At 38.0% G+C, this 26009-nt stretch overlaps 2 protein-coding genes and 4 non-coding genes across 6 annotated transcripts in view; 2 read left to right on the plus strand and 4 right to left on the minus strand.

Moving 5' to 3' along the window:
• The window catches only part of LOC101886704 (zinc finger protein), an 846922-nt gene that overhangs the window by 17705 nt on the left and 803208 nt on the right, over positions 1–26009 (plus strand). The window lies entirely within an intron of this gene.
• Positions 621–694, plus strand: trnat-cgu (transfer RNA threonine (anticodon CGU)). Its single transcript has one exon. It is a non-coding gene; the product is annotated as a tRNA-Thr (tRNA).
• On the minus strand, positions 11047–11119 carry trnav-uac (transfer RNA valine (anticodon UAC)). The gene has a single exon. It is a non-coding gene; the product is annotated as a tRNA-Val (tRNA).
• On the minus strand, positions 11224–11296 carry trnav-aac (transfer RNA valine (anticodon AAC)). Its single transcript has one exon. It is a non-coding gene; the product is annotated as a tRNA-Val (tRNA).
• trnaa-agc (transfer RNA alanine (anticodon AGC)) lies at positions 13643–13715 on the minus strand. Its single transcript has one exon. It is a non-coding gene; the product is annotated as a tRNA-Ala (tRNA).
• On the minus strand, positions 16813–25152 carry LOC141381673 (uncharacterized). Its single transcript, XM_087249166.1, has 3 exons — positions 25060–25152; positions 24597–24746; positions 16813–20405 (listed from the first exon to the last, which is right to left on the minus strand). Exons 2-3 carry the CDS (start codon positions 24679–24681, stop codon positions 19432–19434), a joined length of 1059 nt encoding a protein of 352 aa, XP_087105292.1. The 5' UTR covers positions 24682–24746; positions 25060–25152; the 3' UTR covers positions 16813–19431.

The raw sequence follows: 26009 nt of genomic DNA on the forward strand, positions 1-26009 counted from the left end.
GTTGGCAGTGAGGTGTAAATGTTCTTCTGTGTCGAGTTTCTTTGTTAATTTTTGGCTTTTCCTGAACACTTCCGGGATGTACAAGTGGCTCAAACTCGCTCATTTTGAGGCAGGAACCGGCGGAAGTGCAACAACTTTAACTATGAGGTAAACAGAAGTATAAATCAGCCTTTAAGGTGTGGTGCGTTTCCAACATTTTAGGCATCTGTCCATCCCATTTTGCTTCTTTCTTTCATTGTGCAGTGCAGGCTCAGATACTAGGGGTACTCTACAATAAAGCCGATGACTTAATTGAGCTGTTTTAAATAAGGGAGAATAGAAAGCGGTGTATGGCCTAGTGGGCTTGAGGAATGACTCGAAGGCAACCTGTGGTTTTGGGGAAAAGTAACTGCCACCTATTGTTGAGATCAAGCCTTTTGGATTTGTCGTACAAGAGCCTCTTTATGCATGTGCAAAATAACTGAGTAGAAAGCATAGTAGATTTTGAAATTGTATAGCTTTGAGGCGTAATGAATAGTGCGACAAATAGAGTTAAACAACCTCTTTGCTTGCCATTTTTAGACTCGCTGGCTTTTTTTTAGTCTTTGTGTGCAAAAACGTCCTGCCTTCTTTTCAGCGTTGGCGCTGTGGCTTAGTTGGTCAAAGCACCTGTCTCGTAAACAGGAGATCCTGGGTTCAAATCCCAGCAGTGCCTAATGTACAGGTGCCAGGGTGGCTTTTTGTTAAGAGTGCATGCAGCACTACAGTTGTTAGTTATTTTTTCTTTTTTCGATTAAAAAATTAGCCCCTGTCAAGGTCGTTTGGCGCTGTAGCTTAGTTGGTCAAAGTGCCTGTCTAGTAAACAGGAGACCCTGGAATCAAGTTCCAGCAAAAGTGACTATCAGCTATTGTTGAGCTTAAGCCTTTTGGATTTGTTGTACAAGAGCCTCTTTATGCACACACACAAACACACACACACGTGATATGGATGAAAAAAATGTAAACAGGGATTTTGACAAATTATTGACTATTATGAGATTTTAAATACAGTATGTCGAGACCAGTTGTAATTTCCATATGTTGCCATATATCATGCCATATATCAGCTTTCTATATGGGGAATTGCAGTGAGAAAAAATGACAGTAAACCTACATTATGATGGAATGAGAATTAGCCACTAAATCAAAAAGTTACGAATTGCCATGAGATTGCGTTGGAATAAACTTAGTTTAGTGTATCCACTATCTGTACTGTTCCCTCTACACTCATGTATAAACCATTATGAAACCTGTATCATATATTTTAAACAACAATATTTAATGACTGTAAAAGATTGTTTATTGTAACGATGTGCATCTTGTGTGCTGGTGATCTAAAGTTTGTTCCTGTGGTATTTGTATGATAACAGGATTATGTGAACCAATCAGGGCCGGAGTGGGACTCCTTTTCAGCCCTGGAGTTTCAAGCCTCAGACCGGCCCACCTCAGTTCACGACTGACTATATTAAAATAAGGTCATTTCCAAATCAGTTTCTAATGACACTATCACAACTCTTTTTGAGAAAACAGCTGCTTTAGAACTTCAAATGTTCAACAACCCTAACAGTATTATATGTCTTAACAATAAAAATGAAAATAATAAGTTACTCTAACGAGGATCGAACCCGGGTCCGCGGCGTCAAGGCTGTGGTCAAGTAAATAAATAAATTAAAAAAGTGTGACTGCTGAGAGCAACAGATTCTGCAGCTAGGGACACCGGCCCTCGCGGCCAAAAAACGGACCGGCCCACCGGGAATTCTCCCGGTCCTCCCGATTAGCCAATCCGGGCCTGGAACCAATGATCCATCAAATGCAAGACTTCTCAAAGGAAATGAATGCAGCATGCAGAGTATTGAACACTGGAGAGTCTGTGTTTAAAGTAGTGAATGTTTCGAGTTTTGAAAATTGATAACAGGGTTCTGAAATTTGTGGCAAAACAAATAAAAAAAAATGTAATCTGGGGTTGCCACAGTGGAATGAACCGCCAACTTATCCAGCGTATGTTTTACACAGCAGATGCCCTTCCAACCACAACCCATCTCTGGGAAGCATACACACTTATTCAGAGACTCATACACTACAGTCAATTTTATCATACTCAATTCACCTGTACTTCTTGCTGTGAGATAAGGTGCAACCCAACTATGCCTCCGCATCACCCATTAGCAGGGCTCGAAATTAACCTTTTTGCTTGGTAGCACCGGTGCTCCTAACTTTAAAAATTTTGGCGCGTCAGCCAAAATGTAGTCGCACCCACCAATTATAAGCATCATTACTACAAGTTTTATACAAACATATTAATTGCATTTGAAATCAACAGTATAAATGCAAGCGTGAGGAAAATATGTCTCGTCCCATTATCTCAAGAAAATACATTTTTATAACATAACTGAGTGTCCAAAAGATACACAGAGCACCCACCGGCCCTGCACGCACTGCTTGACATGAATAACTCTGTTAATGATATAACTGTGCTGTTCTCACGGGTGCTGTCTGATACTGCACTGATGCTTTTGACATGTACTGCACCTTATTATATGCATACATCATGTTAATAGCAATACCGGTCTTTTCATGAGTAGCGATATTAGTTTACTCAGTGTAAGCCCGTTTGCGATGGTGTACGTGGTGTTAAATTACATAGACATATAGCTGCCACTTGCACGGCGGACAGCATCTGGCAATTAAATGAAGGATTAAACAGAAGTTCTCATGCTAGATGTGGCAAACAGTTACCTGAAAACACCATTCTACAGCGGGACTTGAAGCCAATTGAAGTCTTTTATTCACTCATCGAAAAGTGTAGATGGTGGATTAACATTCAGCACATGGTCACTAGTAAGATGTGTCATCATTTGTAACTTTAGATGCCATGGTTTCGCGGTAGTAGCTCTTCCTGTCATCCCAAGCCAGAAGGCATTGACTGAGTGATTGACAGCTGATATTTCAGTGCTAGAGCAGTGGGCCAATAAGAACAGCGCGACGGTGGGGCAAGCATTACGGCCTTGGCTTTGTTTACTGCAGCAAGCTGACATGACAACTGTTTTAAACCATTCCTGAGCGCTGCGTTTCCCGTTTCAAGTGCAGAGATGCATTAAGCATGAATGTCTCCCGAATCTGCGCATGTGGTGAACATTTTGCACAGTAAAAACTGGTCGCACACAACACATTCATGCACTCGCACAAATGCTCACAAATATATTTTGAGGTTGCATAGATAAAATTTCGGGCACATATGCGACAATTTCGAGCCCTGCCATACTAATGTCTTTTTTCATGTTACTTGTGCTTATTTTTCAGATATCTTTTAAATTAAATACTTGTGCTATTAATTAAATACTAGAGTTTTCAAAATATACTAGTGCTTACTCATTAGACACTGGTTTATTTTATTAGATACTACTACTTATTCATTAGATAGTACTTATTAAATATATAGTTTTTATTTATTACATTTACATTTAGTCATTTAGCAGACACTTTTATCCAAAGCGACTTACAAATGAGGACAAGGAAGCAATTTACACAACTATAAGAGCAACAATGAATAAGTGCTATAGGCAAGTTTCAGGTCTGTAAAGTCTAAGAAGGAAAGTATTAGTAGTATTAGTATATATATATATATTTTTTGGGTACAGTTAGTGTGATATTCAGAGAGGCAATTGCAGATTAGGAAGTGAAGTGGAGACTAAATAGTTGAGTTATTAGATACTAGTACTAATTTTAATAGTTACTAGTAATTATTATGTTGTTACGAGTAACAAATTTACATTTTTTCCATTGATTTCTATAGGATCTGTCATTGAGATATCAACTGTTCAGTTTTGACTAGTACTATGTATTCCAATTGGGAAATGACTTTTATGCCCGCTTTGATAGAGACAATAAAGAACCCTACACTAGGATCACTTCCTCCACCGACCACTCACCTATCACACTCACCTCCTCAGAAGTACACACCGCACTGAGTCGGATCAATGTGCGTAAGCCTGCTGGACCAGACAGTATTCCTGGGCAAGTCTTCAAAGCATGTGCAGAACAGCTCGCTGGGGTATTCACAGACATTTTCAACCTGTCACTTAACCTAGCAGCTGTGCCAACATGCTTTAAAGCCACCTCTATTGTGCCAGTGCCCAAACACCCCAGCCCAACATGCCTGAATGACTACCGCCCTGTAGTACTCACACCCATCATCATGAAGTGCTTTGAGCGGTTGGTCCTGGCACTTCTAAAAGACTCTCTGCCATCCACACTGGACTCACATCAGTTTACTTACCGTGACAACAGGAGCACAGAGGATGCAGTCTCTATAGCACTGCACTCTGTACTCACACACCTGGACAATTAAAACACTTATGCACGAATGCTGTTTGTGGACTTCAGCTCAGCATTCAACACTGTCATACCCTCCAAGTTACTGATCAAACTAAAAGACCTCGATATCGACACATCACTCTGCAACTGGATTATGGACTTTCTGACTAACAGACCTCAAAATGTTAGATCAGGCCACATTTGCTCCACCAGCGTCACACTCAACACTGGTGTACCACAGGGCTGCTGAGCCCCTTCCTCTACTCCCTTTTTACCATCGACTGCAGGGCTGTGAACAGATCCAACACCATCATCAAATTTGCAGATGACACCACAGTGATTGGTCTAATCAGCAACAATGATGAGACGTTCTACAGGGAGGAGATACAGCATCTGGCCACTTGGTGCTCCGACAATAATCTGCTCTTTAACACCAACAAGACCAAGGAGCTTATTGTGGACTTCAGAAAGGGACGAACAGGCTCACATGATCCCATACACATCAATGGGATGGCCGTTGAGCCTGTCTAATCTTTCAAGTTTTTGGGGACCCACATCTCAAAGGACCTTTTCTGGACCACCAACACCTCCAGCCTGATCAAGAAGGCTCACCAGCGCCTATTCTTCATGAACCAGAAGAAGAACCAGCTTTCATCAGCCGTCTTGGTAAACTTCTACCACTGCACAATAGAAAGCATCCTGACCAACTGCGTCTCAGTCTGGTATGGAAGCTGCTCTGTTGCTGAGCGAAAGGCACTTCAGCGGGTGGTGAAAACTGCCCAATGCATCACAGGGACCACACTGCCAGCCGTAGAGGACATCCAAAGGAAACACTGTCTGCGCCGAGCATGCAGTATTCTAAAGGTCACCTCTCACCCCGCTCACAGACTGTTTTCTCTCCTGCCCTCCGGCAGGCGCTTCCGGCTCCCCCAGACAAAAACCAGCAGACTGAGGAACAGCTTTTTCCCCAGAGCTGTCTACCTCTTGAACTCTGCCCCTCACTGAATCTTTAATCATGCTTATCTGCACACTATTTATTATTAGTAGCAACCTGTACATATATTCATATATTGTAACATATACACTTGTAATCATGCTTATGTATCTGCACACTACTGATTATTAATAGCAACCTGCACATATATTCATATATTGTATATCTGTTAATAGCTAATCCAACCTGTATATAATGTTCATAGTACATCCATCTGTAAATATCACTATAGTTTTTCTATAACTGCACTTTATAACTTATTCCTGTATCCTGCACTTGCTGCTATTGCACTGCTGGTTAGACCTAAACTGCATTTTGTTGCATTGTACTTGTACATGTGTAATGACAATAAAGTTGAATCTAATCTAATATATATAAATAATTTGTAAAGTATTTTCATATATCTGTGATGATAGGTTAAAACAGCACGAGGAATAAAGGTGTTCAATTACTCACTTATAGATAAAACCTTTAGTCTGGTAATGTAAATGCACCTTACATATTTGAGTGAGTACCCTCACATGATGTTATCATGATTATAATCTAAATACCTTTGATTTTAAGTGATTGTTTTTAAATACCTTATTATGTATTTCAATTCCAAAAATCATTAATAGAATTTCACCAATAAACATTTTCTTTAAAGAAGCAAAAGTATTTTCCAATATAGTTATTTCTCTTTTTCCTTTCTACTTCTTTTACATCCATTTTCTTTTCTTTTACTACTGTGAACATAAAATATCAACAACAGAAGGCGTAATTTTTGTGATTCTTTGCTTTATTTTTTCCTCTCTTTATTTTGTTAACATTTATACATATATCAAGCTTAGTTAATTAACATCAAGTCAATTTAATTGGCTGGTCTTAAAACCACTTTGTGTGAATTCAGCTGGGGCAGCAAATATGCAAACCAAATTACCTTTTTTTGGACAGAAAATTTGAAATTACTTACTGAGACAATGCTGGACGGCTCTGTGGAACTGGTCACTGCCGCAGTGGATGTGAGGACGGGGGCAGAAACTTGAAGGTCCCGAGTCTGTACAAACAAGCAGTATAACAAAGTGCATTTTGTAAATATATATCTATAAGTAACATTAACTAATCAGAATTTTTTGCAACCATTACTTTATTTGAACATTAATGTATAAAATACATTGGAAATGAATGATTGCTGCTAAACTGTAAAATTTTGTCACAGCGCTTCTATGCAGAACAAAAAGTTTAAAGAATGGTGCTTATTTTTAATATATATGTTTTTATGCACTAAAAGAATACTACAGAGATGTTTTATTGAGATTTAATGTGACTGTACTTAACAAAAATACGAATTTACGTATAAAAAAAATGCTTATACCTAATTCTCTAAGAAAGCTATGTGGATTATGACAATACTTACAGCCGTGCTTGGTGTAGAAGCACTACACACTGCTGAACTGGGCTGGACATCAACCTGTGATGGTCTTCTAGCCACACTAAGATTTGGCTTTGCTGCAGCAATGTGGGATCCGGAAAATCTTGGTTTGGTGAACTCAAAAAGGGCAAGACAAAAAGCATTTCATTAAAAACACTGTGTTCACAATGGCAAAATGTACACTACTGTTCAAAGGTTTGCTATCTGCTCAATGTATTTTTTTTATGTTTTAATTATGTTTATCAAGGCTACATTTATTTGATCAAATATTTAGTAAAAACTGGAATAATGTGAAATAATAATATAGGCAAATTAAATAAATAAAGAATAATTTATTCAAACAATTCAAATTAAATAAAATCTACTTAATTTATGAGCAAATCAAACACAATAGAATTCTTGCAAAATATGAGTAATATTAAGCTTTTATATTTTAACAATAATAATTTTTTGAACATTAGTGTATATCACATTAAATTTCAAGCAATTAGAAACTATCTTTCTATATGTCAGTTGTACAATCAGTTTGATTTCTCTACAGTGTTTCGAGTTCAAGCTGTTTTTTACTACCACCCTCTGCTACTTTTACAGGTAGAAATAAGATATAAGTTAGAATAGATTTAATTAGACAACTGGTTCATTGCAAATAAATGTGAAACATTAGGCTTTGATTAAAATTATAGTTTTCTGGATCAAGGAGCAATATGCAAACAAATATTTTTTTTACTACCAAAGGAATAAAGTATTGCATTATGTTATATACAGTATTATTGTACTATTATTACATCATGCATTTCAACAAAAACATACATTGTATATTACAACATCACACTATGTGTTATATACAGTTGAAGTCTGATTTATTAGCCCGCTTTTTAATTTTTTTCCACCAATTTCTGTTTAATGGAGAGAAGATTTGTTCAGCACATTTTTTTAAACATCAAAGTTTTAATAACTCATTCCTAAGAACTGTTTTATTTTATCTTTGCCCTGATGACAGTAAATAATATTTGACTAGATATTCTTCAAGACACTTCTATACCACTTAAAGTGACATTTGAAGGTTTAACTAGGTAAATTAGGTTAAATAGGCAGGTTAGGGTAATTAGGCAAGTTATTGTATAACGATGGTTTGTTTTGTAGACTATGCCAAAAAAAAAAAAAAAAGCTTAAAGAGGCTCATAATATTGACCTTGAAAAATGTATTCGAAATAAAACAAATAAGATTTTTTCCCAGAAGAAAAAATATTATCATACCTGTGGTAGCAAAAAAATATATATATATATTTTTAAATAAGTACTTTTTCAAGATAATACCTCAGACTCGTTGTTTAGAAAAAGTACAAATTTTAGCTTACACTTAAAATCAAAACAAAGTATTTACTATTAGTGTTTATTATGTATCATTATCTGAAGACAAGAGGTTAAAATGTAGCTTTAAAAACTGTGACCCTGACCATGACCTGACCATGTAATTTAATCCAATCACAGGAACTCAAACCGACCAATCAGCAAGTGTCTGCTACCCCCCACTGTGCAAGAGGTGTGAAAAGAAGCATGTCTCTAGCAACACCTCAACTTTTTTTATTGCTTTTTGTTCTTTTCTCTCCTATGTTTGAATTTTGAACTGAACTTTGAACACCTTGAACACTTGAAACACTGAAATTGTCATTTCTTTTGATTTTTTAAAAAATGTACCATTGACAATTGCGGTGAAATCTTTGATGCCACTGATGGAGTAGACGGGGGCTGGGGCTGGGCCTCAAGTTGTCTCGTCTCCATCACCTCCTGAGCAGGTACAGTAGGGGCAGGTTGTTGCACCGTTTGTGCTGGAGCAGCAGAAGCAGTACTCTGCTGAAAATAAATCACAAAAATACATATAATCATGAAAAAGGAAAGGCATTCTAGTAAATAAAAATAAACACATATTGACTCAAAAATGTACCTTTTGAGTGTGAAAACCACATGTGCATTTCAGCACACCTCCAAGCAAAGTCCTCTGCCCACGAGATTGCAATGGGCATTTCTCAATCTGAAAAAATCATGAAAGATATATTAAATAATTTTATACAATACAAAAAACTTTTATAACTAAATAAGAATTTTTACTCAATGACTCCCTTAATGAAGCACACAATAGCTCTGTAAATTAATTTACCACTGTTTCTAGAATGTGTTTAATATTTGTCTAATATGTAAACGTACAGTTTGTATCTCCAAAAACGAAAAGAAGAATAAAAGGAACTGGACAGGAACATTTCAGGCCTTAAAACCACATGCTGTATACTGTACTCATAATCCCTTCCCCCACCTTTTCAGATCTCTCTCATAAACGGTCAAACTTACTAAATTATTCGACATAAATCTCAAAATACATGCAATTTAAAACACTTTAATATTTAAAAACTAGTATGACATGTTTTACACAGATACTGTACTGAATGTACTGAAGCCTAACAAGTTAACGTTACTCTGTTAAGCAAATTTCAGCAAACGTTATATCATGTAAACGAAATACACACCCTTTGATAAATCTCATGCCACTTTTTTTGTCGAGGAGCTGGCCTGTTTCCCTCATTTGATGGCCAAACTCCTGTGCTGGCAAACTTTTTCAGACGTGAAATTCAGTCAGCGTCTGACATGGCTTCATGAGATTTTCCAGACATTTTTCTCCTATAAATTAAACGGTTTTGAATTAAAGTATCCAAATTTGAAATACAACACACTAAAACATTAATTCGTGCAATTGTGTAGTTTTTCCTACCTTTTTTAAGAAATCACTATCGGAAAAAATCCTTTACTGTAAGCAAAACGATGCTGTGTCGAATGATGGTGTTCGTTGAATATCACTGATGGTCAATGAACTTTTTTGACCTCTGACCCGCCTCCAGAGGACCGCGTCATTCCTTCGTGTACCTTCGGCTCAGTTCGGAAAATTGATTGACATCTGACTAACCTGTTTGACTGCACACCTAGCGGTGATTCTTGAAACGGTTCCTCCCCCCCGGCTTCAACATTGTCTCGACTCTGATTGGTCAAATGTTGAAAATGTTGAGAATTCCGGTCCGCGATTGGCTGCAAATGTTGAAGCGCTGCAACGTGATTGGCTACAATGTTGGAGCGAATCGCTCCGATTGGCTCTCATCTTCAACATTTGTGAAATATTGTCGGACTATCCTTCGGCAGCTGGCGTTCAGGTCGCAGTCTCCCCTGGAGGTGTGGGTTCGAATCCCACTTCTGACAAACCAAGCCTGGGCAGTGCGCTCAGGCTGAAGTCTTTAACTCTCTGCCCCCATGTCCGAATGATACAGTAACACTGACAAAGTGCCGCATCACGCGGGCTTTAATGTAAGTGCACTGAAAGGGGATCAAAAGAGTTGTCCTGGGATGGCATTGCTTTTTAAGGTTTGCAGGGCATTTTTTTCGTCAAATCCTCGTACAACGTCAAGTCATGACATTTGACAGATCCATGCCCTTGTATCGTGGATTATCCAGTGAGCAGAGAGCCAATTGAGAATGTGCGTAAAAGCAAATCTGAATGTTTCCGCCCAGTTTCTAACAGGAGACCCTCCGCTTGTAAAGCCATCGTGATAAACACAGGAGCCTCCGGTTAGGGTGAGAGCACTGTCTTGTGGTGCCAGCGCAGAGAGACGGAAAGTCACTTTCCACAATGTTTTCATTCAATGTTCTACGCTGGTGGAATCACCTTCCCATTCCCACTCGGATTACGGATACACTGGTGTCCTTCAAACGCCAGCTAACACCCATCTCTTCAGAGTACACCCGAACCCCGGTGAATATCCCTCTCTCTAAAGAAAACGAAACTCCTACTCCAGCACTAAATTCTCTGAGCACAAACAAATTACTTGGAATAAATAGCCCTTTTTCATATGCATTGCCTCGTCTTGTTGAATACCTCCACTATTGTATGTCGCTTTGGACAAAAGTGTCCGCTAATTGTATGCTTCCGCCCAGTTTCGAACAGGAGACCTTTAGCGTGTAATGCAAACATGATAAACACTACACTACGGAAACCAATAGGCCAGTGCTGCTTCAAGTATTTATAGTCTTTTTTAAAAGAGCTGTCTTGTACGGTCTGCACCGTGAAGGGCCAGCAAACGCACTGGCCACCTGCTCATGCACAACACAAAGCTAAAAGAAATCAGATTCTACGCAAGTTTGCGACACCGCGAGGGGCGGTAAACACTGTGCTGAATTCAAACTTCTAGCCTCACACCGCTGTGCAGAAAGAATGTTTTCAGTGACTCAACAGAAGCCTGATTTGACAATTGTCATAAAAGCCAGAGGTTGTTTCCGCCCAGTTTCGAACTGGGGACCTTTCGCGTGTAAGGCGAACGTGATAACCACTACACTACGGAAACCTTCAGGCAAATCAAGCAGATAACCCTTTTTGATTGGGTGCCTGTCGACGATCATTGCTGGTGCGGCAGTGGATGCTATTATTTTCTCGCCAAAAGAAGAGCACTGTTTCTGCTCGGTTTCGAACCGAGGACCTTTCGCGTGTTAGGCGAACGTGATAACCACTACACTACAGAAACCCCACAAGAGCTTCCACCAGCGAAGTTAGGCATGCAAGGATAAAACAAGGCGTACGCGCTGGTCAATCGAGCAGACAAAGCCAACTCAGCGTGACAAGCTCCCTGCAGGTATTAGGGCCAATTTACAATCCGGGCCCGACACAGCTGTACAGGTCCTTGCGAAATGTCCCCTTTCGTCACATTTGAAGCACCTGAATTCTGGGGGTTCCTTCATCACATTTTCTGAGCTCATGCATAGTCGACAGGTTTTTACCTGATTGGTGTGCATGACTCTAAAGTGCTGTGGCCCTTCCGCCGTCTCGATTTTGGTACTGTATGGTCAGGAGACCATCTCTTCCGGAAATCAGTTTTTTACAAACCTTGTTCCATCTTCTATGTTTGTGCCAGGATACAATCTTCTTTTAATTTTAGATATGGGGAAAACTCCCCATCTCTCTAGCTTGCTTAAAATTTCTTCATCTGCTAGGTAAACAGGCAGATGCTTGAACGAAACAACATAGTCTCTGTTTTGTAACCTCCGTACTTCAGATTTCACTCCTTTAATTGTCAATCCATTGTCTATTAAAATTTCGGTGTCATCTTCAGTCTCCGTTGTTACTTCATACTCCCTTTGTTTGTTTGGGTCTCACCGCCAGAATTCTTCCTTCTCCAATCAACTCCGTGACTGCTTTGGTTATATCAAATCTTCTTGCATCTTTTACATTTTCTACTTCTACAGTTACTGTTGCTTCCTTTGTGCATACTCTTCTTTGTACCTCTTGCTTATCCTTACCTTTCTCACCTCTTCGTTGGCCGGGCTCTTCATTTTATTTATCTCTTTGTCTGTTGTCAAGTCCATTTTCTTTATCTCTTCGTCTATTATCCAGCCCATTTTCTTTATCCTTTTTTGCAAGTCCCTCCATTTCCATGTCGTTGCCGGGGAATCTGTCCATGATTAAAAATAAAACACACTACATAACCACCCTTCAGTCAGCAAAATGCTGCTGTTAGGTGGTTTTTAAAGACAAAAAGAAAACAAACAAACAAAAACACTCAAGGTCAATAAACAAAAAGGTAGACAAACAAAATGGGGAGAGCCTTTCTCTCCTTACTGCTGCCAACTCACTTCCTGTTTGCTCTATAGCCCCCTCAGGGTGGTGTGGCCGTAAGCAATGACAGCTGTCAAGTGTTGGCTATTGAAACTAGGCGCAGCCCCAGGAGGCGAGCACAGCTTAGCTGCCTGCGGCGCCAATGAGCTGGACAGCCGGAGCTGGGCAAGCTGTGAAGCACCAGATTCCATGTCACGGTACTGCGGTGTGGCTCCCAGGAGACAGCTCCTGCCAAGCTTGCATGTCAGGATGCCTGAGCGGTCTAAGGCGCTGCGTTCAGGTCGCAGTCTCCACTGGAGGCGTGGGTTCGAATCCCACTTCTGACAAACCGAGCCTGCGGCAGTGCGCTCAGGCTGAATTCTTTAACTCTCTGCCCCCATGTCCGAATGATACAGTAACACTGACAAAGTGCTGCATCACGCGGGCTTTAATGCAGGTGCACTGAAAGGGGATCAAAAGAATTGTCCTGGGATGGTGTTGCTTTTTAAGGTTTGCAGGGCATTTTTTTCGTCAAATCCTCGTACAACGTCAAGTCATGACATTTGACAGATCCATGCCCTTGTATCGTGGATCATCCAGGGAGCAGAGAGCCAACTGAGAATGTGCGTAAAAGCAAATCTGAATGTTTCCGCCCAGTTTCTAACAGGAGACCCTCCGCTTGTAAAGCCATCGTGATAACCACAGGAGCCTCCGGTTAGGGTGAGAGCACTGTCTTGTGGTGCCAGCGCAGAGAGACGGAAAGTCACTTTCCACAATGTTTTCATTCAATGTTCTACGCTGGTGGAATCACCTTCCCATTCCTACTCGGATTACGGATACACTGGTGTCCTTCAAACGACAGCTAACACCCATCTCTTCAGAGTACACCCGAACCCCGGTGAATATCCCTCTCTCTAAAGAAAACAAAACTCCTACTCCAGCACTAAATTCTCTGAGCACAAACAAATTACTTGGAATGAATAGCCCTTTTTCGTAAAGGGGAGGTAAACACTGAGTTGAATTCAAACTTCTAGCCTCACACCGCTCTGCAGAAAGAATGTTTTCAGTGAACGTCAGTACTCAACAGAAGCCTGATATGACAATTGTCATAAAAGCCTGAGGTTGTTTACGCCCAGTTTCGAACTGGGAACCTTTCACGTGTGAGGCGAACGTGATAACCACTACACTACGGAAACCTTCAGGCAAATCAAGCAGATAACTATTTTTGATTGGGTGCCTGTTGACGATCATTGCTGGCAGATGCACAAAACAAGAGCACTGTTTCTGCTCGGTTTCGAACCAATGACCCTTCGCATGCTAGGCAAACATGATGACCACTACACTACAGAAACCCCACAAGCGCCCTCACCAGCGAAGTTAGGCCTGCAGGGATAAAACAAGGTGTACGCGTTTGTCAATCAAGCGGACAAAGCCAACTCAGTGTGACAAGCTCCCTCCAGGTATTAGGGCCAATTTACAATCCGGGCCCGACACAGCTGTACAGGTCCTTGATCACATGTTTTTGGATTTGTCAGGGAAACCAGAGCACCCAGAGGAAACCCACACGAACATGGGGAGAACATGCAAACTCCACACAGAAACACCAACTGACCCAGCTTAGGCTCGAACTAGTGACCTTCTTGCTGTGAGGCGAAAATGCTACCCACTGCACCACCATGCAGCCACCATATACATTTTTTTCTAAAATGTATATATATATATTTTAAGTCTCAGCTCTGCAATTTAACTATTTTTGTGGCAAATATTTTTTCATTATCTTTCAAACAGTAGGCTGAAAAAAAACTAATTTTAGAATAACAATGTGGTGGCGCTGAGGGTAGAACGTTCGCCTCACAGTGAGAAAGTCGTTGGCTTGAGCCTCAGCTAGGTCAGGTGGCATTTCTGTGTGGAGTTTGCATGTTCTCCCTGTGTTTGTGTGGGTGTCCTCTGGGTGCTCTAGTTTCCTCCACAAATCCAAAGACATGTGGTACAGGTAAATTGAGTAGGCTCAAATATATATATATGTGTGTGTTTGGATGTTTCCCAGTGATGCATTGCAGCTGGAAGGGCATCTGTTGTGTAAAACATGGATGGTGCTGGATAAGCTCTTGGGTTATTCCATTGTAGCAACTCCAGACTAATAAAGGGACTAAGCTGAAAAGAAAATTAATGAATTTAATCGGAATTTAAAGGTTTTTGCATTTGATTTCAATATTTTTTTTTTTTTTTGTCATTATAAGCTAAGCTTATTGTGCTGTAGGTTTTTGCTTCTACATTTTACCAACAGTAAACCGGAGCATTATTGAACAAAGAAACATACAAAAGAACCCTTCCTTTTCATTGATACAACCTTTATGCAAAAATCACCAAACATGAGCTCTCTACACTTTTGAGTGAACTCTGTTCATTTTCCTGGTGTGAAGCTGATTCTGTTAAATTGCTCCCTGTTCGCAAAGTACAGCTCTGCAATTGCAGCGAGCTGGGCCACTGCACTTTGAGAGACACCTTCTCTCTGGAACGCTCTGGTCATGGTTGCTCCACGTCTTGTCAGCTTCAAAAGCCTTTTGTAGCATGTATGACATCACAAACATTATTAGCTAAAAAAAACTATTTAAAACAATTAATACCTTTATGACCAAATAATTACAATGCAACCACCTATCGTAAGCCTAATGAGCACATAAAATTATATAAATAAGTATCAAATGCACATTTGTTTGTGTGTGTGTGAGTGAAAGACAGCATGTAGTAGTGTGTGTAAGAGAGAGAGCCAGTACATGTTTATGAGAAAGCATGTAGAAGTGTTTGTGTGTGTGTGAGAGGGAGGGCTTATCTTTGTGAGTGAGAGCATGTACATGTGTCTGTGAGATGTCTATGTGTTTGTGTTGGCAACATTGTATCATTTACAGTCATGCTAAAAAAGTATTTCTGAATTGAATTGAGATAGAATGTAGGTGTGTGTGAGAGAGCATGTACAAGAGTGAGTGTGTTAGTGAGAGTGTGTACAAGTGTGTGTGTGTGTGTGTGAGTGAGACTAGTTAGTTAGTGTTGTGCTGAAATTTGATATGTCCTGAAAACTTGTCAGACCAAACAGTTATTTACTTTTTGGTTTTATTTATTTAATAAATGTATATGGTATTTAAGCAAAGTTTTAGGGGAACTGGATATAATTATAAAGAATAATATTTTTTTACATAATATAATCATTTTTATTTTTAAATTTTATTTTAAATAATAATAGGCCTACACACACACACACACACACACACACACACACACACACACACACAGTCTAAAAATTGAATATTAAGCATGTAATATACACCCAGTCTAAAGCATGAAGTTTCCAGAAGCACTCAAACTGCTCAAGGCTGGGCTAATGCTGAGGTTTCATCTTTGGATGGAGACTCAATAATATCCATCTGCACAGTGTGACGTCACATTCGACTGGCGCGTGTGTGTGTGTGTGTGTGTGTGGCTTTTTTCTGTGTTAGTGGGCGAGGCCGCAGGTTTCAAATCTCCCAGGTTTGCGCACACAACTACTTGTGTTTCGTAGATACAACATCACAAAACACCTAATGACCCGTTATCAAGACGACTCATTTGAAGAACTATGAGTCGACTCTTTTATAGATGAATCAACAGTTTTAAACAGTGTACACTTACAGATTTAAGCCTTAGCTGGATATTTCACTTACTTAGAGCTGTGTTACACACTACATGGAAGGGCATTTTCAAAAAACCATAATATGGGCTCTTTAACAAAATAAATACACTATTTAAATAAAATAGAAATCAACAAGTGAAATAGAAGAAACTGTAGAACTATTATGGTTATAAACTATATAAATACACACACATGTAAGGGTCCTTCTATTAGTCCCATGATGGAACTAACAGCATGGGTGAAGGTTAACTGTGTGTAAACCTTTTAGCACATGTGAAAAGAAATATTTTTGTTCGTTAAAATTTATTTTAATTTGTTTTTAGCTCTGAATTTTAATCTGACTCCAATTTATAATAATTTTAGATTTAGATTCATCTAATTCAAGCTGATTACCTTATAGGTTGTGATTAGGTCTAATTTAGATTGATTACCCTTATAAATCCTTATATTCAATTAATGTTTCATCGTTTACTCAAAGTCGCTTAGAGTCAGTATGGCTGGGCAGTTTCATCTGCAAACGGACACATCTTCTCCAGTTCCGATTCTTAGCAGATATGCTAATTTCCTTTAAGTAACAATAGGCCGCCCCATGCTTGCACATACTTAAAGAAAGTTTGATTTAGCCCCTAGATTATATCATCAGTGATTGTCAGAAATCAACAGGTCTCCAATGCTGTGCCCATGCTCCATCCATTGTGCCTAAATAGATGACTAATCCTGGTTGTAGGCTGCGGAAACATCAGCCTAAACAATCTACTACATTTAAATGATTTCAGGAGATATTAGAGTTAAACAAGAATTTTACATTTATTTGTCAGGAAAAGATTTTCCATTGCAGTTCACATAATTAAACAAAATAAGCCAATCAAGATTGTACAACATCAATTACTCAAATATACATTGAAGAGTTAAAGAGGAATACCTGAACATGTAGAAATACATTGCAGCATATAAGTCCTGATGCAGAGCTCAGAGATTCACAACCTGCAATGGGGTATCCTGTCTACAGGATCCCACGGACACTTCTGCACCCTTTGCCTAAATACTCAAATCATCATAAATTCAAGACAATAAAAGCTTCACCAAGACTCTTGCCTGGTCATGAGTTGATGCGAAGACCATTTTGCCTGGAGTGGAGCATCTGGCAAAGATCTTATCAAAGTCAAAACCCAAATTAACTGATATAAAGGAGATTGTAAAATATTACAGTGAAATTAAGACCACTTTACCAATCACATAGAGACATTTCAAATCACACCAAACATGAATATAAAGCCACAAGATACACCATATTAAAACTTAAAGATTCGGTGTGAAATGTGAGTGAGCTGCTCTGGTGGAGAAGGTAAAGTCCAGGACAAAGAAGGGGGCTCAGGATGCATGATCGAGACAACCTGAACAACTGGTTTTCTAGCTGATCTTCTTCTCAAATTAGAAAGTTTATTGTTTTAGTGACTGACCATTCTCACGGTCTTGTCTCGTGTGGAGTTCCATAACAGTTTGCAGATTTTAATATTATGGAGAGATATAGCCATCCTTACATTATTATGTGCATATCTGATCTTAAACTGTAGTTCCACTGTACACTGCAACGAGAACCTCAGTCAATAATATTTATGTAAAACTGAATTTTTGTTGCATCATATGATTATATTTTAAACTTTTTATAAAATCATCAAACAATGTGTACCTAAAAAGCATTTTCTAACAAATAAAAAAGTTCTGTCCTATTGTCACTAAGTTATTGTTACTTTTTTTCTACTGGATATGTGGTTTATATCTAGTATATATATATTGATTTGTCTATTTGCTGGCTTGCTATCAGAAAACAAACACTAAGCTAGGTTATAAATTAATAAATTCTACAATTACAAGTGATTTGTAATTTGTTCATTTATACCCCATTTTTTGTTTAATAAAGTTTTTCTATGCAGACTTTATGTATTGGTCTAATATTTGTATAAAGTTTGCATTTGCATTTACTCATTTAGCATCTTTTATCCTGCGACCAACAACTAATGACACAAGAAGAAACAGACTCAGCCTATTAAAGGTTCAGAGCTTGTGTTTTTAAATGCTAACAAACCTTAAGCCAAGTCCAACAAGTAAAGCCACACAGTATTGTTTTAAAGCTTATTTAATTTAATTTTATTTTTTTAAAAATGCACTGTTGTATTCTCAAGTCAAGTTGTTAAGCTCATTAGCCCCTGTGGCTTTTGTTTTTTATTTATAATATCTTTCACTTAAATTGCTGTTTTATAAAAACATCTACTGGGAAGAGTTGCCATATTTGATATAAAGCTTTAATGGCACAAACGTGTTATTTAATTTAAAGCTTACTTGTTTTTATTTATTAAAAAGCCTAGCTTGATGTGCACCATTTTGTTTTTCTTTTGCTTATTTTATTGTTGTGATTTATAAAGTAATCTGATTTGTTATAAAAGCTTTTCTGGTAAAATAATAATAATAAAACAATAAACAACACATAAACAGTGTTTAAGTGTCTAATGCTGGCAGCATCATGTTACAAAACTATTCACAAAGATTATTTGATTTATTAAATAACTCATCTCTTATGCTTTCTTTCATGTTATGTGACAAAATGAATGAATGACTCGGATTAACTAAAAGATTCATTAATTCGCTCATGTGCACAATGTGTAGTGCGAGACAAGATTAGTTCATTTTTCGAGTCCTCTATCAAGTCGTTTGTTCACCACATGAAAGACTACAGCCAAACATATGCATTTATATGCCAATCATATGCATTTAGAGCCAGAAAAAGAATTGATCTGTTCACCTCTCGAGTCCTCGGGTTTGAGTCATTCGTTCATCACCGGCCAATCATATGAGTTTAGAGCCAAAAAAAAAAAAAGAATTGATTTATTCAACTCTCGAGTCCTCTGGTTTGAGTTATTCTGTCACATGATGAACGAACGACTCAAGAACCAGAAGACTCGAAAGGTGAACTTATTATCATGGCTCCTATCAGCTCAGACTGGGTACATTGGTTAAGATTATATGTGACTGTCATTGTAACGTGAACGCACCACTGACATTTAAAGACATGAAGAGGTGAGCTGAGCAAACAGACAACAATGCCTATAGACAAAAGAGCAGGTAAACATTGAATTATTATTTTCTTCTTTTTATAATCTATTTATGACTTATTTGTTGAAGGGATGAGCCTTCTGGGCTAGTTGTAGATGTGTTTGGAAGCAATTCGTAACATTTTAATAATATTTTGGCAAATTGAACCAAATGAACGAAATGACTCGAAAAAAGATTTGTTCATTTCGATGAACGAGACTCAAAGATCCGAGTCAGTAAAATAATCTGAACTTCCTATCACTATTGAGTATGCGAAATTCTGTTGTACGCCACTGCCAAAAGGGGTGGGATTAAACAAGATGATTAGACATGAACGGTTTCTCTCCAGTGTGGCTCATGATGTGTTTATTAAGGTGTGATGATTGACTGAAACTCTTCCCACACTGAGGGCATGTGAATGGTTTCTCTCCAGTGTGGATCCTCATGTGTCTATAAAGGTTTGATGAAATTTTAAAACTCTTCCTACACTGAGTGCATTGGAATGGTTTCTCTCCAGTGTGGATTCTCATGTGTTGATTAAGGGATGATGATTGGCTGAAACTCTTCCCACACTGAGTGCATTTGAATGGTTTCTCTCCAGTGTGGATCATCATGTGTTGATTAAGGTGTGATATGTGGTTGTAACTCTTCCCACACTGAGTGCATGTGAATGGTTTCTCTCCAGTGTGGCTCCTCATGTGTCGACGAAGGTTTGATGAAAAGTTAAAACTCTTCTCACACTGAGTGCATGTGAATGGTTTCTCTCCAGTGTGGATTCTCATGTGTTTATAAAGGTCTGATGAGCGGTTGAAACTCTTCCCACATTGAGTGCATTTGAATGGTTTCTTTCTAGTGTGGATCCTCATGTGTAGATTAAGGTTTGATTTTTGGCTGAAACTCTTCCCACACTGGTTGCATGTGAATGGTTTCTCTCCAGTGTGGATCCTCATGTGTCGATGAAGGTTTGATGAAAAGTTAAAACTCTTCCTACACTGAATGCATGTGAATGGTTTCTCTCCAGTGTGAATCATCATGTGATAATTAAGGTGAGATGATTGGCTGAAACTCTTCCCACATTGAGTGCAGGTGTATGGTTTCTCTCCAGTGTGGATCCTCATGTGAATCTTAAGATCGCCTTTTCTTCCAAAACTCTTTCCACACTGAGTGCAGGTGAAATGATTCTTGTCTCTCCTTTTCAAAATACCATCAGTCTGTAAATTATTTTTTTCCTCAATTTTGACATGATGTTCCTCATCTTTACTCTCCTCTTTCTCTTCAATTAGGTCTGAAAAAAAAAAACACTAGTTGTTATCAAGTCTTAAAAACTCTCATCAAAAGCTGAAAAGTGAAAAAAACACTGGAAACATTGGCTACACACACTGTAATTTTGATGCACAGTAAATGTAAAATAAATCAAATCATATTGTGTTTGGTCCATTAACGTGTACACATTTAAGCAGATTCAATTCAATTAATCTTTATTTATCTAGTGCTTTTACAATGTAAATTGTTTCAAAACCGCTTAACATAGACATAGAAGTTATAGTTTATGGATATGCATGAACTCTGCTGACATGGTTCCAGTAGAATATCAGTCAGGTTCTTTATGTCCGCATTGCGCGTTCTACAGCAAAAATTTAATTTTGCAGCGAAACCTAAACGCATCAGAGGATGGCAAAGAAGGGAGATTTACTCTTAAATTGATGAGGATCTAGTGCCAGTGAATGTCCAGCATCATGAACACCATTATTGTTCAGTTCCAGAACCCACAATAGTTTTTTAATACACCAGATCAGTCTGACAGTCTCTGTGAAGAGGTGGAATCACTAAAAGGAGACTGCTTCGATGCTGCTTTTATTGCTGTTATAAGGTTCTAAAGGTACAGTTAAAAATTATGTACTAGAATTTACATCATTTAGAATGTAATAGGCAAATAACAGTCTGAAACAAATGTGTCAAGCGCAAGTATTTATATGAAAAACCTAATCAGAGTACCCGAGGTACAGATGGGTGTTACGGCCCTGGATTACTATATGAGGGGTGCCAAACACACCGTGTGAAGTACTGCTCATCAGCACCAATCACCTATTGTGCAGTTCTGTACACTGGAGACCTCTTTGGTTACTGAAACAGCTTTGGCTATCAGTAATGAAGACATTTCTACATTAGAAATATTGCCATCACACAGTGTTGGGCAGTAGCGTCGCTGCAAGTAGTGACGCTACTAGCTTATCTACATTTCTCAGTAGTGTGGTGGTAGTGTCACTACTTTTTAAATTAAATAGCTTTTGTGTAGCAAAGCTATTATTTTAGTCAAGTAGCGTTCACACAAGCTACATTAACCGATCGCAGAACAATAAGTGACAGTAATGACATTCACGGAGCTGTGAGCCGTGTCTAGCCGATGAAACTAAATCCATAATGAGGCGAGAAAGACAATTTCTTTTTCTTCCTGTTTTACGGTGGTCAGGATTCTGTTTATCCAGAGTTAGGGTGCTTTCACACCTGTGAATCGATTCAGTTGTCCCGAAAAAGAGATTACAAATGTTACATTGTTGCTCTTTGCTCTTGGAGCGGTTCGCTTTCACACTGCAAAGTTTCTAAACGGACCAAAAGAGCTAAAACAAGTCACGTGCGAGTAAACTCTCCTTGGTCAGTGTCAGGGTTTATTTTGCAGCGTCCCGCTAAGCTGTCAGGAGAGGTGGTGGTTTGGTGGTGATTAACAGGGTGCGCACGCGTGACGTGTCTGAGGAGAGATGCAGTGAGGAGAGGTGAGAAGGGTGCGCGACGATGCCTATTTGAGGACCGGGAGGGAGACGCAAGATTACCGGGAGATCATCACTCATTTGCGGGCATACGGAGACTCACGAAACTTCCCGCCCTACTCATAACTCTCTCTTCATATAGCCATAAGCCTATTACATATCCATAAAACACTGTGATATAACCGCGCTCGGATCGGATCACTTTCTCACTGCAATCGAACCGCTCCAGGTTTCGTTTCAATCGAGCCGAGACCACCTAATTCAAGCGATCTCGGAGCGATTACTTTGGCGCGGAACAGAGCGCGATTGCCATGTTCACATCTGCCAATCGAACCGCGCTAACTGGGCAAACGAGATACGTTCCGAAACAAAAGTGTAGGTGTGAAAGCACCCTTAGAATGACCCAGAGTTAGAATGACCCTGGGTTAACAATTTTTTGCATATCATCAGCATGCTGTAATCCATTTCTTAATCAGCAAAAGTCATTTTTAGACTAGTTTGTTGGCCACTTGAAGTCAGTGCAATGCTAAATGTTATTGTTCCACTATAATTTTTTTTCCCTCATATCGTCCCACAGCAACATCATATAGTTTAGAATACTGTACAATGTTTTATAATAATTAATTACTTTAGAGTCCATTTCATTCAGCAGATTTCAAATTAGTGCATAGTGCATTAGTAAATAATTAAACCATTATGATAAATGGAGTTAAAATGACCTTTTTGAATATAAAGTGGAAAGTTTTATTGAGATGGATTGTTGGTGATTTTATGGGGTTTGACCAGATTGAGCAGCAAAACATGAACAAAGGAAAATGAAGACTTGTTTAAAAAGATTTAGGACCTACAACACAATATTTCAGTAAATTTAGGACTTTTTAAAGCCTGAAATTTAGATTTTGGAATTTACGACATTTTAAGACCCAGCAGAAACCCTGTTAAGAATAGTCCTGGTAATTATTATAATAATGATGTACTTTTAACTCAAATACTATCTGTGAGAACTAGCAACAACTTCTAGAAACAACTTTAAACCCATAAAGTTGATCGAAAAAAGGGGAATTGTGATCAACGTGACATATGCAAATGGAAAGTACTAAGCCAACACCCTCACTGTAATAGCAGATATCTTCTATGGCAGGGGTGTCCAAACTTTTTGGGCCGAGGGCCAGATGCAAAAACAAATGCTGTCCCGGGACAAATTTTACATACATCACACAGACATGCATATATATATATATATATATATATATATATATATATATATATATATACATTTATATATATATTTATATATATAGATGGATGGATGGATGTGTGCATGTATTTTATTAAGAAATTATTTTATTTTGGTCGTCCAACTGTGTTTCTAGAAAGACTTAAGTTTTTAAAAAACTTGAATCTTCTCTGGGCAAATTACAGTTGCAACACTCATCCTTTATAAATTCTCCTTCAGTGAAGGGTTTCCTGTGCTGTGCGATTAGCTGAGCTACCGCATAACTAGCCAAACTGCAAAAAATGCTTTTCTAACTTAGATTTTTTGTTGTCTTGTTTTGAGAAATAAAATGCTAATATTTTCCCTAATATGCAATTTTTTCCTTAAAACAAGCAAATTAATCTGCCAATGGGGTAAGCAAAATAATCTTATGTCAAAAGGAAAAACAAGATTATTTTGCTTACCCCATTGGAAGATTATTTTAGCTTGTTTTAAGGAAAAACTCACTTAATATTGGCATTTTATTTCTCAAAACAAATTAGAAAATTCTCCTTTATTTAAGATCTTTTAGATATTTGGACTTGAAACAAGACAAAAAATATAAATAAAAAAAAACATTTTTTTGCAGTGCAGTGTAGAATTTTCTTGCACTCTAATAGCACAAAAAAAAACTGCTGTTGTTGAGCTGATAGGGCGCTGCTAATTGTTTTACTTTCTGATCTCATTCGGCACCAGTGTAAGAGCTGAAGGCCTGATGCTTTGTTTCATAATGTCTTTTAATATTACATTCCTTCATTACTGCAACTGATTCCTGGCAAATTAAACAGATACATTTCCCGCTGACCTCTGTGAAGAAAAATTCTTTGCCCCAACGTGACTGAAACTTCCTGCACTGACTGTTGATTTTCCTTTTTCTTGGTGCGCCATGGCTCGCCAAAATGTGATTATCAATTATGTTTCCTTCAGTTTGGTTGGTTAGTTTTACTTCATAACAAGAAGTAATGACTAATTTAAGGCATGTAATAGCGATACCCGGTGGTTATTTTTTGAATTACGTTTATTTTTGTATAGCGGCCAGATTCTATTAATATTGGCCCACGGGCCGTAGTTTGGACACCCCTGTTCTATGGGAATACTGTAAGTCAAATATCCTCAGCTCAGTTAAACTTTTTTATTTGTTTATTGTTTTTATTTATTTTATATAGTGCCAGTGCTTAAGGACACTTTACAAACAGTAGGAGAACAAGAAAAGCAATAACCTTAAGAAGGTAAAGAAAATGGGAGACTAATAATACATAAAATAATGACAAAAGACATGAGAAGAAGTAACAAAAGAAACTCATTCCTGTCTTTCAATGAGTGCTTATGTGAATTAAGGAGAATTAGGCAGCACACATTTAGAACTGCAAGATGGATTAATTTAGTATTCTTATTATTAAAATATATCTGAATGAGGATCAAATGACTGAGTTGGTCTTTGAGAATGAAAATCAACCTGTTTGTTCCTGCAGATCTTCCTGTTTGACTGTGAATGTTTCTTCAATCTTCACATCTTCACTCTCCTCTTTAATAAACGCCATCTTTATAACAGTGTGGAGATCAGTCGCTTCAGCAGAAGTTGTTCTCTGTGTCTGGACACTTTATTCTGTTTAAAATAAATAAAACAATGAACAGAAACAAAATAATTTATCTTCAACACTTGCTTCAACAGTTTCTTTATATGAGAGTAATTAACAAAAAGAAATCAGGTAAAGGAAAAGGTCATTAAAATATGTATTACACACATTTCTGTTAACTTATTCAAACAATAGACCTTCATTACTGTGAGTAAAATAGTACTACGTTGTATAAAGGGTTAAATAATATTGACAACAGCAGGTTCAAAATTTAGCATTGGATGAAAATCCTGAAACTTTAATCAATCAGTTTGTATTTCTGTAAAAGTTTTAAACACAAACCTCTCTCCAGTTGAATTCCAGCGCAGGAGCGGCACAGCCTTATGACGTCACACACTACGCCAAAATAAAAGTCTTTTTTGTTTAGCTTTTTTTGCCACTTACTGTTGCAGTCATGACTTATTGATACATTTCTCCCTCGTTTTCCACTTTCCACTATATCTGCTCTCTCTCTCTCTATCACACACACACACACACACACACACACACACACACACACACACACACACACAGCGAGAGAGGCACAGATAAACAGTATTTGAAGTTAACCAAACCTTTAATCTAAACTTTTTTAAGACAATTTTGAAAAAAAAAAAAAATTTATCCACTTTATGATGACTTGCAGGTCTAAAACACATTACTATTAATATCCAAATCTCATCCTTGAAATTATGACATCTACTTTCCTATTTCTACAACTTCATAGGCTATATACTGTAAGAAATGAATGTTGGTCAAGCTCCTGCACTATTTACAAATAATCTACAAGCAGAAAAACAGTAGTAAAAGTATATCTTCATTGCAGTGTGATTATTAAATGTGTATTTTCAGAAAGGTCATGTGTCCCTTTACCAACCCAACTTAATAGATTATAGAAAAAATCTATTTGTAATAATAAAATAATAGACAATTGATTTCCCAGTAAAATATACAATCGTTGCACATTATTTTCAAAATAAAACCCAAGATCTAAAATATTTTTATCAAACTTTCCAACAATATTAACTGGCCCTTATTGATTAATTAAGAAATCACACAAAATGTTTTGCTGCGGTTATAAACAATTTGTTCATTTTCATAAAATTTGAACATGACTGTAAAACAAGATGACAGGGTGGACATTGGCATAACGGTGGACAAAGGCTTTATTTAGTGAACTAAATATGGAGGAACATTTAAAGAACAACAGGTACAACAACAAATATTAAAGGGTTCATGTAAAAAGGATTGTA

The sequence above is a fragment of the Danio rerio genome, chromosome 4 (genome assembly GCF_052040795.2).
Source record: "Danio rerio strain M-AB ecotype USA chromosome 4, GRCz13ab, whole genome shotgun sequence".
NCBI classification, from domain to species: Eukaryota; Metazoa; Chordata; class Actinopteri; order Cypriniformes; family Danionidae; genus Danio; species Danio rerio.

Excerpts from the sequence above, each read along its gene's own strand:
- LOC141381673 (XM_087249166.1), bottom strand. The coding sequence starts at position 24,681 with ATGGCGTTTATTAAAGAGGAGAGTGAAGATGTGAAGATTGAAGAAACA. Across the intron at positions 20,406-24,596 it reads AGATCTGCAGGAACAAACAG|ACCTAATTGAAGAGAAAGAG; the intron begins GTTGATTTTCAT and ends TTTTTTTTTCAG.